The following is a 19,214-nucleotide window of genomic DNA, read 5'->3' on the forward strand; positions in this document are numbered from 1 at the left end:
GGTCTTTGGAGATTCAAGATGTTGTATGATGTAGTGCAGAGTCATATTAACAGCATCATCTGTCGATCTGTTTGCTCGGTATGCAAATTGCAGTGGGTCTAACAGTGGATCTGTGATGATTTTCAAGTGAGACATCACTAGCCTTTCAAAGGTTTTCATAACTACAGATGTTAGAGTAACTGGTCTGTAGTCATTTAGTTCTTTGATGGAGGGCTTCTTCGGCACTGGTGATAGTAGAGCGTTAGAAGCAAGAAGAAACATAGCACATCTCTAACAATTTATTGAAGATTCGGGTGAAGGTGGGGGCCAATTGGTCAGCACAGATTTTAAGCAAGGAGTTATCTTGTCTGGGCCTTGAGTTTTTCCTGGCTTTTGTCTGTGACTTCCTTTTCTGGGATCACTACAGGTTCTGAGCCCAATGGTATGGAGTCAGTTGTAGGAGGCTTGGCTTCTGTTGGTGTGTCTGAGATGGACATTGTGGAGATTCTTTTCAAACCTACAATAAAACATATTCAGGTCATCTGTCAGTTGAAGAAGAAGGTTTGTCGTAACCAGTGATATTTTAAAGAGTTTTTCACATGTTTGCTGGTTCATTTGTTGAGAACTGATTCTTTAGCTTTTCAGAGTAGCTTCTTTTTGCTGCTCTGTTCTCCCTTGTTAATACATTTCAGGCCTGATTGTACAGCAAGCATTCTATCAACTTTTCTGTAGGCTTCCTCTTTGGAACAATGTATCTGCTTAAGTTTAGCTGTGAACCAAGGTTTGTAATTACTGTATATTCATACATTTCTGGTCCATACACATAGGTCTTCACAAAGCTGACACATGATGTTATAGTATGCAGAGGTATCTTCAAAAATATTCCTATCAATGCAGTCAAAGCAAGCATGTAGCTTTAACTTTGCCTCCTCAGTCCAAGTCTTTATGATTTTGTTGGCTTTGTGCTTTTAAGCTTGTAAGCAGGTACAAGGTGAATCATGCAATGATCAGAGTGTCCCACAGCTGCTGGTGGCAAAGACTGATAAGCATCTTTTAGTGTTATGTAGCAATGGTCCAAAGTACAGTGATCCCTCGATTAGCGCGGGGGTTACGTTCTAAGACCTCCCGCGCTAATCGATTTCCGCGTTATAGTGGTGCGGAAGTAAAAAACACCATCTGCGCATGCGCGCCATTTTTTTCATGGCCGCACATGCGCAGATGGTGGAGTTTGCGTGTGGGCGGCGGGGAAGACCAAGGGAAGGTTCCTTCGGCCGCCCAACAGCTGATCTGCTCCGCAGCGCGGAAGCAGCGAGGAGCCGAAGATGGGGTTTCCTCGTTGCCCAGGCAAAGGGGAAACCCCATCTTCGGCTCCTCGCTGCTGCCGTGCTGCGGAGCGGATCAGGTGTTGGGCAGCTGAAGGAACCTTCCCTTGGTCTTCCCGCCGCCCAGGCAAAGGGGAAACCCCAAGATCGCTTGCCGCTTGCCGCTTGCCGTATTGCAGCTTGGAGCCTTGCTTCGCCTCCTTCGCTGCAATACGGCAAGCGGCAAGCGGCAAGCGATCTTGGGGTTTCCCCTTTGCCTGGGCGGCGCTGGGGCCATGCGGAGCCGCTCATCTAGGGGGGCGTGGACCGGCAAGGTGCCCTCCGCTCTCTCTCTTTCTCTCCCTGTTACCGGTGTGGTATAAGAGAGAGAAAGAGAGAGAAAGGAGGGCGACTTGCCAGTCCACGCCCCCCTGGATGAGCGGCCCCGCATGGCCCCAGCGCCGGACTCCGCCCTTGTTCGGCTCTGCAGCTGAGAGGCCACGTCCACCCCCTCCTCGGTGTCCCCGGCACCCAGCGTCCCCACGCCGCCTCCACCTCCCGGTAATGCGCCCGACCTCTGCCTCTCTCTTTCTCTCTCATATACCACGCCGGCAACAGGGAGAGAAAGAGAGAGAGAAATGATAGAAAAAAGGTGAGAAAAAAAGAGAAATGAGAAAATGATTGCCTCTCTCTTTCTCTCTCATATACCACGCCGGCAACAGGGAGAGAAAGAGAGAGAGAAATGATAGAAAAAAGGTGAGAAAAAAAGAGAAATGAGAAAATGATTGAAGCAGAGAATGACAGGAAAGAAAGAGAAAGAGACAGAGAAGTGACTCTTGGTGATGACGTATGACGTCATCGGGTGGGGAAAAACCGTGGTGTAGAAAAAAACCCGCGGACTTATTTTTTAATTAATATTTTTTGAAAAACCGTGTTGTAGCGTTTCGCACTAATCGAGACCGTGCTAATCGAGGGATCACTGTATTCTTGCCTCTAGTGGGACAATTGACATGCTGAAAGTATTTTGGTAGCTCTTAAGTATGAAAAGGAAGAAATTTGGTAGAATAACCAAGTTGTTCTTTAAATTGGATTTTCCTCCCCATTCCTTTTACTTGATTCATGCAGGCCTGCTATTAAAGGAATGGTTTGCTACCATTATATACAGGCTGACTTTATGCCTTGGCATTGTGGCTTATTCACAAAACCCTGGTTTTAAAAAGGCAATTAGACAAAATGAAGTGACTACTTCAAATCAAAGATGCTGGGAGACATGGTGCTAGTTCTCTACCCCACCCCTAACTTTGTCTCCTAAATTCTCAGATGTTCATATTGGGAAGCACATAGCCTGGCAGGGAGGAGAGCTCAAGCACAGAGGTCAAGTACAGAATCACCAGGCAACCACAAAAGTGCCAGGTCCAACCCAAATGAAGTTCCTTGGAGTCTTATCTAATTGTTTCTAGGAGTAGACTTCCAGATGGGGGATATTCCTGCATTATAGTAGAACATAATAAAGTAGTTAGCTCAAACTCTGCATGTATTGACCTGGTTGTTCACATTGGACAAGGTCAGAATTCTAAATACTATGCGCAGCTTGTCTTTGAAACATGAACAAGCCAATATTGTGGATATTATCCATTCACTAAGATCCAGTAAGATTCATTTTATCTGATCGCGGCGGGACATCCTTGGCAGGGCTCTGCCAAGCGATCCCTTCTACCCCCTTCGAAGGTCGCATTCGCGATCGGATCGGGCTCGGATGGCCCGATCCCAGAACAGGGGGCTCCCCTCTGCCCGAGGAGCCATCGCTGAGACTCCAGAGGCAGCGGTTCGCCCCGCAGCTTCGAAGACGGGAGAACCGATCCTCTTCGTCTGAGAGGACCGGCCAGCGCTTTCTCCCCTCACCCAGCGGGAAGCTGAGAAAAAGCTCTAAATTGAAAGTTCTACATTTATCTAACTGAAAAAGAATACATCCGATAAAGGATTCAAGGTAAAAAATTTCCTCTTTGTTTCAAGACCAAAATCTGAAGATTTGATCGTTCGCAAGCCTCAAGGGAAAGTTTTTTTTTTTACGAGGCGAAAGTGAAAGTTTTTTTTTTTCTGAGTCTCATCCGCAAATAACAGCCGAGACTAAATTCTCTCATCTTCATTGTTTCCATCTTGTATTTGAATTTTGGAATCTATAAAATATTTTTTCTTACTCTATGCTTTAATAAAAGATTTTGAACTGGAAATGGCTATTTAGAAGATTTCAATGCTTAAAAGAAGTTAGTAAAGATGACTAAAATTTCTTTTTTATAGTCTGTTAAAACATTGTGTTCTGGGCTGACATCTTAACTGCGGAGGAATATAACTTTGTTGCCTTATTTTTTTTTTTTTCTCTCATCCTGTTGTCTTTGCAACATAATATCATTATATAACAACTTGAAAATAAATGGGAAATAGAAGGAACTGATACCTTTCCTTTGGAATATTTACCTTCGGATTAACCTACTTGGATTACTTGCTGACTGTCTTTGAACTACTTTGGATTACTTGCTGATTGCTTTTTTTCCTTGGGATTATTTTTTCTTCTGAGAACCTTTTCACATCTGCCTGATCATATGAACTTCTGACTTCTAACCTGACTCCATTTTGGGATCTATTTTTTTTGCCTTTGTCTTGAATTTGGAAAAGAACATAGACTCCATTTTAACTACAAGAAAATTATTAATTTGACTTTTTTTTTGTGAGACCTGCAATTGGGATTAAGTACAATTGTATTTTCTGACATTGGGATTCACACTCTTTATTCATCTAATATAATTTCCTGATTTATAAGAAGAACATAACTATACATATTGTGTTTTCTTTTTGATTAATTAACTCTTTCTTTGTTCTCCTTCTGATTTTCCTTCTTTTTATTTCTATTTTTGAAAGAAGTTTGAATTGAAGACTATGCATTGTTAGCAAACCTTGGTTTCCTGCTCTATTTTAATTATTTGAATTGAAATACTCCCCATTTCTTTTCTTTTTTTCTCTCCCTTTTTCTCCCTCTTCTTGCTGCCTTATTAAATCTTTTTTCTCTTCTTTTTTTCTTTGTACTTTTTCAAACTTTCCCTTTTTAAAATAGTTATTACTCTTTCTTTGCTGTCATTTATTTTGTCTTTTTATTAGACCATTTATTTTTAACTTTTACTGGTTTTTTATTCCTAAAAGTTTTATATTAGTTTCCTGAGGTATTATATCTTTAAATTTTTAAAGACAATTTAAATTTTTAAAATAATTAATAACAATATATATTGGATTTTGAATTTTGAACTTTCTTGATAATTGAATAGTTATAATTTAAGCGTAACCGCTAATAAAACAGATTGAATAGATTTGGAATTTATAGAAATTTTCTCCTTTTCACTATATATAAATTCAGATTGATTTAAATTAACTCAAATTTTAAACAGCGGATTCAAAATTGATAATGTCAACTTATTCAACCGTTGTTAAAACAGTCAAAAAACAACCTACTGCAACAATCTCTTCTCCACAAGTCTCCCCATGTCCTTCCCCGACACACCAGGCCTCAGCTATGTCTTCCAAGGATAAAGAAAAAGACAAAACAACGCAGCCCAATTTTGCAACATTACAAGAAACTTTAAACAATATGCAGGACTCTATCTTTAAATCTCTAGAGAATGCCACCCAACAAAGAGAGGTTATAAAAGAGGATGCAACACAACAAAGGGAAGCCATAAAAGCAGACTTGGCAGAATTTAAAAAGGAGATGGCCCAACTGAAAGCTGATATGGGCGAGGTGAAAGACCAGATAAAGGAGATCCAACAAACACTACAAGAAAGTGATGATCGAGTGAAAAAGGTTGAAGAGAAATCTGACAAAAATGCAAAAAGAATTGATTATCTCGAAGGGAGAGCTGATGCAAGACACAGAAGACATGATGAATCAATTATTCAGCTGGAGATGCAACGTGCTTCGTATGGACTACGATTTCAGAATATGAAAGAGGAAAAAGATGAAGATTTAAAAATGACTATGGCGGAAACGATTGGAGGTATACTCCAGGAGGATCCTGCTGCGCTAGTGAAAGAAATCGATGAAGTTTACAGGACTTCGAATAGTTACATCCGTCGCCACAATCTTCCAAGAGAGATTCATATCAAATTCACCAGGAAAACTTTGCGAGATGACATACTCCATTGGGCAAGAAACTCCAAACTCCAACATCAAGGAGTGGAAATAAAAATATTAAAACAAGTTCCAAGAAGTGTCAGAGAGAGCAGAAGAGATTACCAGTTTCTTACCAGAATTTTGATCAAAGAAAATATAACCTATCGTTGGTTAATCCCACAAGGTCTTTCTCTGACATGGCGTTCTACAAGATACAAGCTGGAAAATGTAGAACAAGCTAGGTATTTCTTTGAAAATAGTGGCATCAGCCACATGGACTTTTCAGATAAACAACAAGAGGCTCATCAACAACCAGCACAACAGCAATCAGGGGAGATACTAGCAATCCAACAAGAAGAACTATTGGGGGCCACAGCTCTAGCAATAGAGCAGGACCAAGGTGCTATAAGAAGAGTTCAGCCTCAGCGAGAAACCAAAAAACCCACTAAATGACAACAACTAAAGATCTAAAGATCTTTTCGGTAAACGTTAACGGACTTAATGAACCAAGGAAAAGGAAACAAATCTTCTCTAAAATCAGAAATCAAAATGCTCAAATTGCAATATTACAAGAAGTACATATCAAAAAAGATAACCAAAAATTATTGTTGAATCCCAAAATTGGAAAAATGTATGCTGCATTAGCAGATCAAAAAAAAAGAGGTGTGGTGATGTATGTAGAGAATTCTATAAATTCCAAACAGATATATAAGGATAATGATGGTAGAATATTGATTGTACAAGTTGATATTGAACCTAGACCTATAGTGGTTGTTTCTATTTATGCTCCCAATGAAGACCAAATGATATTTTATAAAAATTTACATCAAATAATAATAGACTTAGCTATTGAGAATGTATTAATAATAGGTGATTTTAATGCTATTGTGAATAGGCAATTAGACCATTCAGGGGGAGGGAGCCATAATAAAAGGAAAAAAACAAAAAGAAATCTACTACCTAGTACTTTCCAAAAAATGAAAACAGAATTATTGCTAAATGATATATGGAGGGAAAGACACCCCCATAAAAGACAATTTACGTTTTATTCTAATCCCCACAAAATCTGGACAAGAATAGACATGGTATGGACATCAAAAATGGTTGCAGAAGAAATAAGGGAAGTAGAGATAGATGTTAATACATGGGCTGACCACAACCCAATAGTGGTCTATATAAGAAGGAACAACAAACAGAATATTTGGCGGATGAATAGAACTATACTAAATGATAAGAAATATAAAGATTGGATCGAAAAGGAATTAAAAATATTTCTTGAGATTAACAAAACCCCAGACACCACTCCACAGAATATATGGGATACACTCAAAGCTTATATAAGAGGGTTAACAATATCTTACATAGCAAAATACAATAAGGAAAATAAATTAAAGTACGTACAACTAATAAATGAATTAAAACAATTGGAATTTGCATCGCAGCAACACACCAAGAACAGAGACTTTAAAACAGAAATAAATGTAATTAAACATAAAATTAGAATTATAGAACAAAATCAAATAACTGAAAAAATTAAAAGAGCAAAACAACATTATTTTGAACATGCAAATAAACCAGGCAGATGGTTAGCATATAAACTTAGAAAGCAGAGTCAATCCAAATTGATAAAAAAATTAGAAGACAAAGATGGTACAATAAAATATGATACAGAAGGAAAGGCGGACATTGTTTATAACTTTTATAAAGATCTTTATGCCAAAGACAATGTTAGTGAAGATGAGGTTTTTAATTACTTACAGGCTTCAAAATTACCACAAATAACAGAAGATCAACAGACTATGTTGGATGGTCCAATAACAATGGAAGAACTCCTAACTATAATTAAAAAACAGAAAAACAATAAGGCCACTGGTCCGGATGCTATACCGGCAGAATGGTATAAGATAGACAATGAAATAGTAAGAAACTATATGTTAGAAATTTTTAATTCATGTAGACTTGAGGGCAAAATCCCGAAATCTTGGTCAGAATCGCTGACAACTTTAATACACAAATCCGGCACTGACCCACTAAAAATCAAAAATTATAGACCCATATCTTTATTAAATGTAGATTATAAAATATTTATTGCCATTTATGCAGATAGACTTAAAAGAATTATAAATGGAATAATACATCAAGACCAAAATGGATTTCTACCAGGGCGACAAATTAAAAATAACCTTAGAACAGTAATAAATACATTAGAATACTATGAACAACATCCAGATAAGACAGCATCCTTAATGTTCTTAGATGCTCAAAAGGCCTTTGACAACGTTAACTGGACATTTATAAAAATGCAATTAAACAAAATGAGATTTGGCTCAAAATTTGTTAATTTAATAGATACTATATACTCAAAACAAACGACTAAAATAATATTAAATAATAACCAATTACAAGCACTTGATATAAACAAGGGAGTTCGTCAAGGATGTCCTATATCACCATTGTTATTTATTATGACACTTGAAACTTTATTAATTAAAATAAGAGCGGATTCCGAAATAAAAGGTTTAACTATAGGAGACGAAACTTACAAACTCCAAGCTTTTGCAGATGACTTAACGTTTATAATTGAAGAACCGATAACAACTGTCCCTTCTTTATTGCAAACTATTGAACAATTCGGAAAGGTAGCAGGTTTAAAGATAAATAAAAGTAAAACTTCTTTTTTAACCAAAAATATGAATAAAATACAAGAAACTAAATTAGAAAATATTTCTGGAATAAAAACCGTAAAGAAAGTAAAATATTTAGGAATAAATTTAACAGCGAAAACAATAACTTTAAAAAATGATAATTATATAAAATTATTATCAGAAATTAAAAAAGATTTAGAAACATGGAACAACCTGAAAATATCATTTTTAGGAAGAATTGCCACAATCAAGATGAATATTTTGCCTAAGGTTTTATTTCTCTTTCAGGTAATTCCAATAAACCCAGGGGGAACTTTCTTTAAAACTTTGACAAACTTAGTTAAAAAATTTATATGGCAAGGGAAAAAAGCAAGGATAAAAATAAACTGTTTGGAAGACATTAAAGAAAGAGGAGGATTTGGCCTTCCAAACTGGAAATTATATTATCAGGCCGCAGCCTTAACATGGATTAAAGATTGGATAACCTTAGAGAATAAAAGAATATTAAATTTAGAAGGACATGATCTTATGCTGGGTTGGCATGCATTTATATGGTATGACAAAGAAAAAAATCACTCATATTTTAAAAGACACACATTAAGGAAGTATTTACTAGAGGTTTGGAAGGACATAAAGAAAAATCACTTTTTAAATGTTCCAGAATGGATAGCCCCCCTAGAAGCAATAACACATCCAAAATCTATAAAAGACACGAAAATATTTTATAGATATAAAGAATTATTAAATGATCAGATGAAGCTAAAGCTTAGGAATAAACTACAAGAAGAAGGGATAATAATAGATTGGTGGCATTATGCCCAGATTCGATCCAGATACCAGAAGGATATAACTCTTTATACTTTTAATAAAAGTAAGAATTTGCTAAGTCATTTAATTATTAATAATTCAGTAAAAATGATAGGGAAAATATATAAATTTCTTATCGCTCATAAAAATATAGAGTTGACTCTAAAAGATACCATGATAAGATGGTGCAGAAATATAGGTAAGGAAATAGATATAGATACTTGGGAAAAAGTCTGGATTAATAATTGGAAAATGACCAAGTCAGTTTCATTAAAAGAAAACCAAATTAAAATGTTTTATAGATGGCACCTTCCACCTAACAGGATAGCTAAAATGTTTCCTAAAACATCCCCACTGTGTTGGAAATGCAAGAAAGATATAGGAACTTATTACCATCAATGGTGGACATGTAGCAAAGCTAAAACTTATTGGAAGATGATTGAGAAGATATTAAAAGAAATATTAAAATATGACATAGATAACACCCCGGAATTTTACTTATTAGGAATTACTAATCAGACTTATAAGAAGGAAACTCTTTACTTAATTATACACATATTAACTGCGGCTAGAATAATATACGCGCAAAACTGGAAGGGGGAGGAAATCCCCAAGAAAGAAGAAGTTATAGCTAAAATATTAGATTGCGCTGAAATGGATATGATGACAAGACGATTAAACGATCAAGAAGATACAAAATTTTATGAAACATGGAACAACATATATAAATGGTTAGATAAGAAAAAATAAGAGATAGATCTGTTTTTATTTAGGTAATAACAATATTAGATGTATTTCTTGATGATTTTGACATAGTTGTTTACTCACAAGCGATATATTAAAAATTTTGTTTTATGTATGCTTAGTAATTGAGATTAGTTTGAATGTTTGATTAGATGAATATATTACACTTAAATAACATATTAAGCATTTTTACTTATACTGTACTAATATTGCATTTAAGATTTGAAAATTTTTTACTAGACTTTTTAACATTCAACAAATGTTTGATTATGTATTCTTTTCTCTATTTGAATGTATACTTTCAAAAGAAGCGGGGAAATACATCCCCATTTTATGTTTAATGTTTGTACGTCTGTATGTCTGTTTTATGAAAAATAATAAAAAAAATTGGGGAAAAAAAAAAAAAGATTCATTTTATCTACCCAGATCTACATGTGGACTTGGAGAACAGGGTAGGGCTATCAGATGGCTATCAGATACCTAGATGACCACTAGGTGATAACAAAGTACAAAAATGCTATCTCTTTTTCCACCTAGCAGTTGTCTGGATCACAGAAGGGGCGCACTTACCTTTCATTACCAGATCGGTCCCAGAGGCCAGCATGGGCATGCGTCCTGGCAGTAGTGAGTGCATGCACCCCTGTGTGAAAATTGCTGAAATCTCACGCAAGGACACTCACACACAAGCGATTTCTGCTATTTTCACCTATTATCACACATGCGCAGAAGCAGAAGTAAGGAAAGGGCAAAAATTGCTGATATTCACTGATTTTTGCTATTACTATGCTTTTGCGCATGAGCAGAAGCAAATTCTTGTGCAAGAATGCATGGAGGGTGCGGAGGTGCAGCGGGGATGTGCAGATGCACACACATCGCCATTTCCGCTAACAGATCAGCAATCCCAGGCGTACCAGGGGCAGCCCAATACTGATCTGGATACTTACAACTGTGATCTGATAGCTCTAGGAGGTTTTTATTATATATTTCAAATACCAAAGATAGCATACACAATTATTACACTGCAGTTTGAGTAGAGTGAAGTCTACTGTATCTTATATGCACCTAAACAGAAATAAGATCAGTAGCCCCATCCTAATAAACCCCTCCCATCAATCAAAACTAGCATGCATGCCCCATCTTCTTCCAGGCCCACCCCTCCAGGCCTAAAATGCAGAAGAAATCTCTACTTCATTGTGTTTTTCCTCCCCCTCCCCTTCTTCTTCTTCTTCTTCTTCTTCTTCTTCTTCTTCTTCTTCTTCTTCTTCTTCTTCTTCTCCTTCTCCTTCTTCTTCTAATTTCTCTTTACTCCCTACCTCTGTACATGATTGGTTATCTGATATTTACTCATTTATTATATATTTGGTTATATGATATTTACTCATATCTAATGATCTAAGCCCCACACATTGCCAAAAAGGCATTAAGAATTATTAACCTAATCTTGCAAAGCTTCTTCTCTGGTAAAATTGTATTGCTAACTAAGGCAGAATTGCTAGACCAATTCTTGAATACAGCTCATCCACCTGGAATCTGCATTGTATATTGGACATTAACACAATTGAGCAGGTTCCACTCCTCTATTCACAATTGAATCCCTTATGCCACCAGACTTGAAATTCTGGGCTTAGACAATCTGGAACTGTGCCCTCTCCAGTCTGTTCTAAGAATGGTACACAAAATTGTCTGTTACAATATCTTGCCTGTCAATGACGTCTTCAGCTTCAACCACAATAATACATGGGCAAACAGTCGATACTAACTCAAGGTAAACCTCTCCAAACTCGATTGCAGAAAATATGACTTCAAAAATAGAGTAGTCAATGCCTGGAATGCTCTACCCAACTCCATTGTTACAGCCTCAAACTCTCACACTTCAACCTCAAACTCTCTACCATGGACCTCACCCCATTCCTAAGAGGTCCGTAAAGGGGGGTGCATAAGTGCGCCAGTGTGCCTACTATCCCTGTCTTACTGTCCCCATTTATCTATATTTACTTCCTTTGTTTATGTTTATACCTACATCTGATATCTTGTTCATGTTTGACAGACAGACAGACAAACAAACGATAGATAGATAGATAGATAGATAGATAGATAGATAGATAGATAGATAGATATAGAATTGGAGCCTAACATTTTGCCTTATTTCAGTACAATAATTAAAATCTTGTCTTCCTGCTTTTTATCTTTTTTTTCCACTGTGGAGGAAGGAAGTAATCAACATTACTTCCTTCTTCTTAAAAGAAGTAATCCTTTGTTGTGTCTAGAGAACAGTTTGTTATTTTCATAAATCTAAATAATACAGTTTATTTCCCCTGCTATTTAGCATGCATTGCATATCTTCCAGTTGCGCAAAACTTTCCAATGCTGTAGGAGAAAACTGGGACCTGGCACAATGGAAAAGCCATTATTGTTTGATGGGACATCCAGATTATTTCCTAAATCACTACATCTGGCAAAGCTTTGAATAAACTTGGTAGAGGAATGAATCAAGATTTCCTATACTTTAGCTTTATTTATGGTTATAAATATAACAGCTAAAAGGTCTACCACTTTATATTGAACTGTAGTATTGGTATGGTATATATTTATTAAATTTATTAGCTACCCACCTCATGAGAAATGACTCTGAGAGTATTACATATATTTTTATCCAAGAATCAAATAACAGCCTTGATAACATATTAGGAAATACATTTTTAATTAAAAAAGGTAGAGAAGTAAGATTAAAATGCCCATTTCCACATGTGCAATTCTCTTTTTTGATATTACAAATTAAATGATACTCGAACCAAGATCTAATTCTTAGACTTTTCCACATATAATTTGGTTTTTAATCTTTATTACAATTGTATTTAGTGGGCAACATTCATTTGTCACAGGATAATATTTCTGTTTTACCCTGTTATATTTTGAAATGGATTACAAGCTGATCCTTCAGCTATATGGCCTCCCGATTTTTATTTGTTGAGTGAAATCTGCCATAAATCAGAATTTTATTTCCTATAAAGTTTGAACTAAGTAAGAACCATGATATGTCTCATTTAAATATCATGGTGCCATCAGCATAAAAAACAAAACAACATCTCCGTTTTAATACTAGCCTTACGGATTGTACAGTGGGTCATAATATGAAAGCTGGAACAATCTCATAGGGCAAAAATACATGCAGGACAAGATTGACAAACAGGTAAGATGGCTTGTTTCAAGAGATGGATTTGGGGATAATATAAAAGGACAAATGAAATATCAGTCATTTTCTATTTATATCTTTTAACACAAGAATGTTGTTTGAACAAAAATATATTGTTCCATATGGTTTATAATAAATAAAGCAAAATGTCATATCTGCTAATATCTGTTATTTTCAATGGAAGTTAAAATAACATCAATAATTATATGTATGCCCTGTATGTGTATGGGAGAAGATTTCTTTTTGACTCCTGTATTATAATCCGATATGCTAAAATGTGAAATAAAGAATTGTCTACTACATCTCTGTATTTTACAACAGCATGTCAAGAATCTGTGTTTAATAATGGCAATCAAATATTTCCCAAATTATTTATTTGGAAATACTCAGAAAAATTCTGGAAAATATAATCAAGCAACAAATTATGAGGGTCTAGAAATGAACAAAGTGATTATTAGATGCCAGCATGGGTTTTCTGAAAACAGATTGTGACAGACAAACCTTACTGTCTGCTTTGATAAAGTAACTAAATTAGTGGATCAGGAAAAGGCTGTGGATATAATACACTTAAGACTTCAGTAAGGCACTTGATAAAGTAGACCGCAATGGTAAGATAGAACAATGTGGGAGAGACAGTAGCAGCACTGTAAGGATTCTTATTTGTCTGACCAACTGCACTCAGCATGTGGTCCTCTATGGAGCTACGTCCACACGTGAGAAAGCATGCAGTGAGGTGCCTCAATGTTCTGTAGTATGCCCAGTGCTCTTCAACATCTTCATAAATGATCAAAGGAAAAGTCGAAGGTACAGTTATTGAATAAGTAGTACCTGGCTCAACAGGAGTAGTTGTGGGAGGGATCTAGGTATCCTACTGGACCACCATTTAAATATGAGCCAGCAATGTGCTGCAGCTTCCAAAAAAATTAGTACAATCCTAGACTGCATCCAGAGATGAATAGCACCAAGATCACAAGACATGATAGTACCATTTTATCTTGCACAAGTGAGGTGACCCTGGAATACTGTATCCAATTTTGATCACAATTGCACTAAAAAAGATGCTGAGACCTAAAAAGAAGACAGAGAAGAGCAATAACATGATAAGGGATTTTCAGAATAAATCATACAAGGAACAGTTAAGGAAACTATGTCCAGCCCAAGGCAAAGATGAATTAGAAGTGACATGATAGTTTTCTTCTGGTACGTGAGGGGCTGCCACAGAAAGGTGGGGATTGACTTATTCTCCAGAGCACCTAAGGGTAGGACAAGAAGCAGATATCCAACCCAAAACATAGAATAATCTTTTTGACTATGAAAGCAATTAACCAATGGAACAGCTTGCCTCCTGAAGTTGTGGCTGCATCATTGTTGGAGGTTTTCTATAAAGGATTGGACAACCATTTGACCTGGATGATATAAAGTATTCCTGCCATGGGGAGGGAATTGGACTAAAAGATCTTCCAGCCCTATGATTCTAAAATTCTAAGTGAAGGAAAACTGAAAGTTTATAAATTTTAGAGCAGTTCTTTTCATTCATTATGAAAGTAGAAAAGTAGGTGATGCCATAAAACAGGATCCAACATTGTCAACCACATGCTTCTGATTCTTAATTCTAGCAATAGATTGATGACAAGTTATTTTTTCCTTGTGTGTTTTAGAATCCGGACAATCAGACAATTCAAACCAGCAAGGAGATGTGGACATTAAACCACTGCCCAATGGTGAGTGAATCACTGATCATCATTCTGCTCAAAGTTGGATTCCATGCTCAACATTCTTATATTCCATTTTGAATTTAATTGAAGCCCTTTCCCTCCAATATGTTTCTGCAGCCAAGTGAGGACAAATAGAGAATAATCAGGAGTCACAGATCTTTGTAGACTGATATGGAATTCTTAAGAAATAGATGTAGGGCAAGCAAGGTAGGACCTGTAATCTTAGAATGGGAGTAAATATACAGATTTGAAATTATAAACCGGACTTAAATTAAAACTGAAAGAGGAGGAGGAATGGGATTCAAAGCTGAGGTTAAGATATAATTCACAAAAGAGACAAAAGATAGATAGCAAATTAGTATTTCTTTCTATCCATTCACAGTATAGCAAGCCATGCCAGCCAAGCAGTGGAAGTGATGTGCCGGTGCCTGGAGGCTGTTGGGGCCTGGATGGGTGTCAACAAACTCAAACTCAACCCAGACAAGACGGAGTGGCTGTGGGTTTTGCCTCCCAAGGACAATTCTATCTGTCCGTCCATTACCCTGGGGGGGGAATTAGTGACCCCCTCAGAGAGGGTCCACAACTTGGGCGTCCTCCTCGATCCACAGCTCACATTAGAGAAACACCTTTCAGCTGTGGAGAGGGGGGTGTTTGCCCAGGTTCGCCTGGTGCACCAGTTGCGGCCCTATTTGGACCGGGAGTCATTACTCACAGTCACTCATGCCCTCATCACCTCGAGGCTCGACTACTGTAATGCTCTCTACATGGGGCTACCTTTGAAAAGTGTTCGGAAACTTCAGATCGTGCAGAATGCAGCTGCGAGAGCAATTATGGGCTTCTCTAAGTATGCCCATATTACTCCAACATTCCGCAGTCTGCATTGGTTGCCAATAAGTTTCCGGTCACAATTCAAAGTGTTGGTTATGACCTATAAAGCCCTTCATGGCACTGGACCAGAATATCTTCGGGACCGCCTTCTGCCGCACGAATCCCAGCGACCGGTTAGGTCCCACAGAGTCGGCCTTCTTCAGGTCCCGTCGATTAAACAATGTTGTCTGGCGGGACCCAGGGGAAGAGCCTTCTCTGTGGTGGCTCCGACCCTCTGGAACCAGCTCCCTCCTGAGATTAGGATTGCCCCGACCCTCCCTGCCTTTCGTAAACTCCTTAAAACCCACCTCTGCCGTCAGGCATGGGGGAACTAAAACATCTCCCCCTTGCCCATGTTGTTTTGCCATTTGATTGATTGTTTGCTTGTTTTTTATATATATTGGGATTGTTTTATGAATTTCTTAACTTAAAATTGTAATTGGATTGGTGGGCATTGGATTTGTCACTATGTACTGTTTTTTACTATTGTTGTGAGCCGCCCCGAGTCTGCGGAGAGGGGCGGCATATAAATCCAATAAATCTAATCTAATCTAATCTAATCCAGTTGCTATAGCCTCTCATATTCTAGTCCATCCTCATGATCCAGTCTGTGTCTGCCTTTTTCTCTTTGCAGGGCATTTGACCTTCCAGGACTGTTTTGTGACATCAGGCGTTTGGAATGTTACAGAGCTGGTGAGAGTGTCACAAAGTAAGTTAAGACAACTGAAACTGCAGGCTTGGGATGGTGATTTTAGTGTGAGGAGACATGGGATGCACATATCTTCTCTGGTCCCCCAGTAGTGAAGGGCTACCAGATTAAGCAGGACACCCTGCGCTTTCTTTCAACATCTTTCAGTGCAAATTGGGTGCTATGGGGTGGAGCTCCACTTTCACTACCCCACTGTGTCCCCCCCCCCCCCCCCGGTCTGGGCAGTAGCCTACTCCTGCCTCTGGGGCATCTTCTAGGGTTATAAAATTTCTGAGAATAAGATATTTTTAAAAGTAAACAGCAATCAAGAGTAAAACTATCTACCCTAGCCCATTCCAGTGAAGCCCCTCTGGAACCGAACAATAACTTTCATCAATAATTTTTAAAAATGAGATACAACCCAGCATTTTTATGACATGAAGAATAGTATCCAAGACTTCCTTAGTGGAAAAAAGTGAATATTGGTGATAGGAGATTTGATTCTTATGGGAATAGAAACTATAGTCTACAAACTGAATAGTCAATCTAGGGAGGTATGCTGTCTCCCTGGAGCAAAAATCAAAGATGTAATTGAGAACGTTATTTAAATAATCAAACCCATGGATTACTACCACTTCTGCATGTGAGGATCAATGACACAACAATGAATCTAAAAACAATACAAGAGGTTACAAACAGTTAAGGAAGAAAGTTAAAGAATTAGAAGAACACATGGTGTTTTCATCTATACTTCTAACAGGGGGCCAACATACAATAAGGGAGCAAAGGATTTTAGAAATGAACCATTGGCTTAAAAACTGGTGCCATCAAGAGAACTTCAGTTTCCTAATCATGGTCTACATTACCTACAGGAAGTGCAAGGCAAGGGATGGAGTGATTCTCACAAGAACTGGAAATAATATACCAGAAATGGATTATCAGAAGAGCTTTAAACTAAAATTGAGGGGGGAGTGGGACAGTCTTCAAGATCTTTAGAACCTAATTCCAAGCAAAAAACACCAGATTTGTTTGTTAGTTGGTTGGTTTGTCAAAACGGGTACAATATAATAGGTATGGTTTAAACATAGCTGCCCTGAGTCCCATTGGGATTGGGTAGCATAGAAGCCTAATAAATAAACAAAAGCAAATAGATAAAAATAAGTTTGGACAATAGGACAGAGACGGTAGGCATGATAGTGCGCTTATGCATGCCCCTTACAGACCTCTTAGGAATGGGGTGAGGTTGACTGTAGACAGTCTAAGGTTAAAGTTTCTGGGGTTTGGGGAAGAAACCACAGAGTCAGGTAGTGCATTCCATGCATTGATCACTCTGTTGCTGAAGTCATATTTTCTGCAGTCGAGTTTCGAGTAGTTTACATTGAGTTTGAATCTATTTTGTGCATGTGTGTTGTTGTGGTTGAAGCTGAAGTATTCAGTTTCTGGTTGGACATTGTGGTAGATGATTTTATGAACTACATTTAGATCAGATCGAAGGTGACATAGCTCTAGGTTTTCTAACCCCCAAATTTCAAGTGTGGTGGAATAAGGTATTCTGTTGTGAGCAGAGGAGTGAGGGACTCTTCTTGTGAAATATTTCTGGACTCTCTCAATTGTATTAATGTCTGATATGCAGTGCGGGTCTAGACAGGTGAGCTGTATTCGAGTATTGGTCTGGCAAATGTTTTGAATGCTCTGGTTAGCAGTTTAATATTGCCAGAGAAGAAGCTATGCAAGATTAGGTTAACAACTCTTAGTGCCTTTTTGGCAATGTTGTTTACAATCAGCTCTGGCACTTAGGTTATTATATGTGAGTAAAGTTCATATAACCAAATATCATATAATAAATGACTAAATATCAGATAACCAATCATGTAAAGAGATAGGGAGTAAAGAGAAAGAAGAAAAGGAGGAGGAGGAGGGGGGGAACACAATGAAGTAGAAACTGATAGGAAGGATGAAAAACCCAGGTGCAAAGTAGGAGATATAAGAAATATACTTAAGACCCATAAATGACTGAAATGCCTGTACATGAACTAACAGGGTGAACTTGAAGTACTAGTGCCTGAAGGTAAATATATAGTTGCCATTACTGAAACATGGTGGGATGAAACTCATGACTGGAATGTACTGATAGAAGAACAAAAGAGGGGATATATATAAAAGATTATATATAAAAAGATTACATATAAAAGATCACTACATCTCTACAGAAATCCAAGGATGAAAACCTCCTAGAATCCATATGGATCAATATAAAAGGAAAAAAGAATGACATTGCTATAGGCTTATACTATCATCCACCCAACCAAACAAACAGAAGAAATGGTTAAACTTTTGCTAAACAATTAATAAATACATTTAGGAAATATACCAGAGTAGTAACAGGAGATTTTAACTACCCTGATACCAACTGGTAGACAAACTCTGCGGCGAGTGGAGAATAAAATATATTCCTAAGCAATGTAACTGACAACTTTGTCATCCAAAATGTAGAACAGGAAACTAAAAGAAAAGCTAATGTCAGGATGGCTCCACTCAATATTTAAGAAAAGTAAAACGCAGAGTCCATTTTGAACTTTAAACGTAAACTTTACTAAATCAGAAGTGAATGCATCAGAAGCAAAGTCTGAGGAAAAAGGCAGGATAGTTGTCTGTATCAAAGTATCCCACTTGCCCCCCTTTGGAAAATAACCAATCCCCATTGTCCATCTCTGTCAGGTGGATACATCTTCACCATCCTGTCATGCAGCGGACTTTCTTCTCACCACTTCTCAAGGAGAAATGAAATTCTTCTGGCCTTCGCCAGAAGAAACAAAACTTACCAGGTTCCCTCCAGAAACTTCCCCTCCCAAATCCCCAAACACCTCCCCCTTCCCCTGTTACTTATGACAGCCCAAGCGTTGTGGAAAGGGGAAACATAGCGAGGCTGACAGCTATACTGGATCTAATTCTTACTAATAGAAAAGAAGTGATACAGGGAGTTGAAATTGCTTGAACTTTGGGCAAGAGTGATCACATTATATTGGGTTTTAATAAACTGAGAGGGAGTCTAAGATAAAATTACATGGATGAAAATCCTAAAGGGTAAAACAACTAAAGAGGTGTGGGGAAATTCT

The 19,214-nt window shown here is 37.5% G+C and overlaps 1 protein-coding gene across 13 annotated transcripts in view; it reads left to right on the top strand.

The window, feature by feature from the left end:
* NFIX (nuclear factor I X) overlaps nt 1-19,214 on the top strand; it is a 293,988-nt gene that overhangs the window by 217,708 nt on the left and 57,066 nt on the right. For all 13 annotated transcript variants that reach the window (XR_011558168.1, XR_011558167.1, XM_070741617.1 and 10 more), the window contains 2 exons: nt 14,487-14,549; nt 16,045-16,119. Coding sequence is in view for 11 of the 13 variants with exons in the window: in XM_070741617.1 (XP_070597718.1) it covers nt 14,487-14,549; nt 16,045-16,119 (138 nt within the window). In the remaining 2 variants the exon portion in view is untranslated. The remainder of the gene's footprint in view (nt 1-14,486; nt 14,550-16,044; nt 16,120-19,214) is intronic.

The sequence above is a fragment of the Erythrolamprus reginae genome, chromosome 2 (genome assembly GCF_031021105.1).
Source record: "Erythrolamprus reginae isolate rEryReg1 chromosome 2, rEryReg1.hap1, whole genome shotgun sequence".
Lineage (NCBI taxonomy): Eukaryota > Metazoa > Chordata > Lepidosauria > Squamata > Dipsadidae > Erythrolamprus > Erythrolamprus reginae.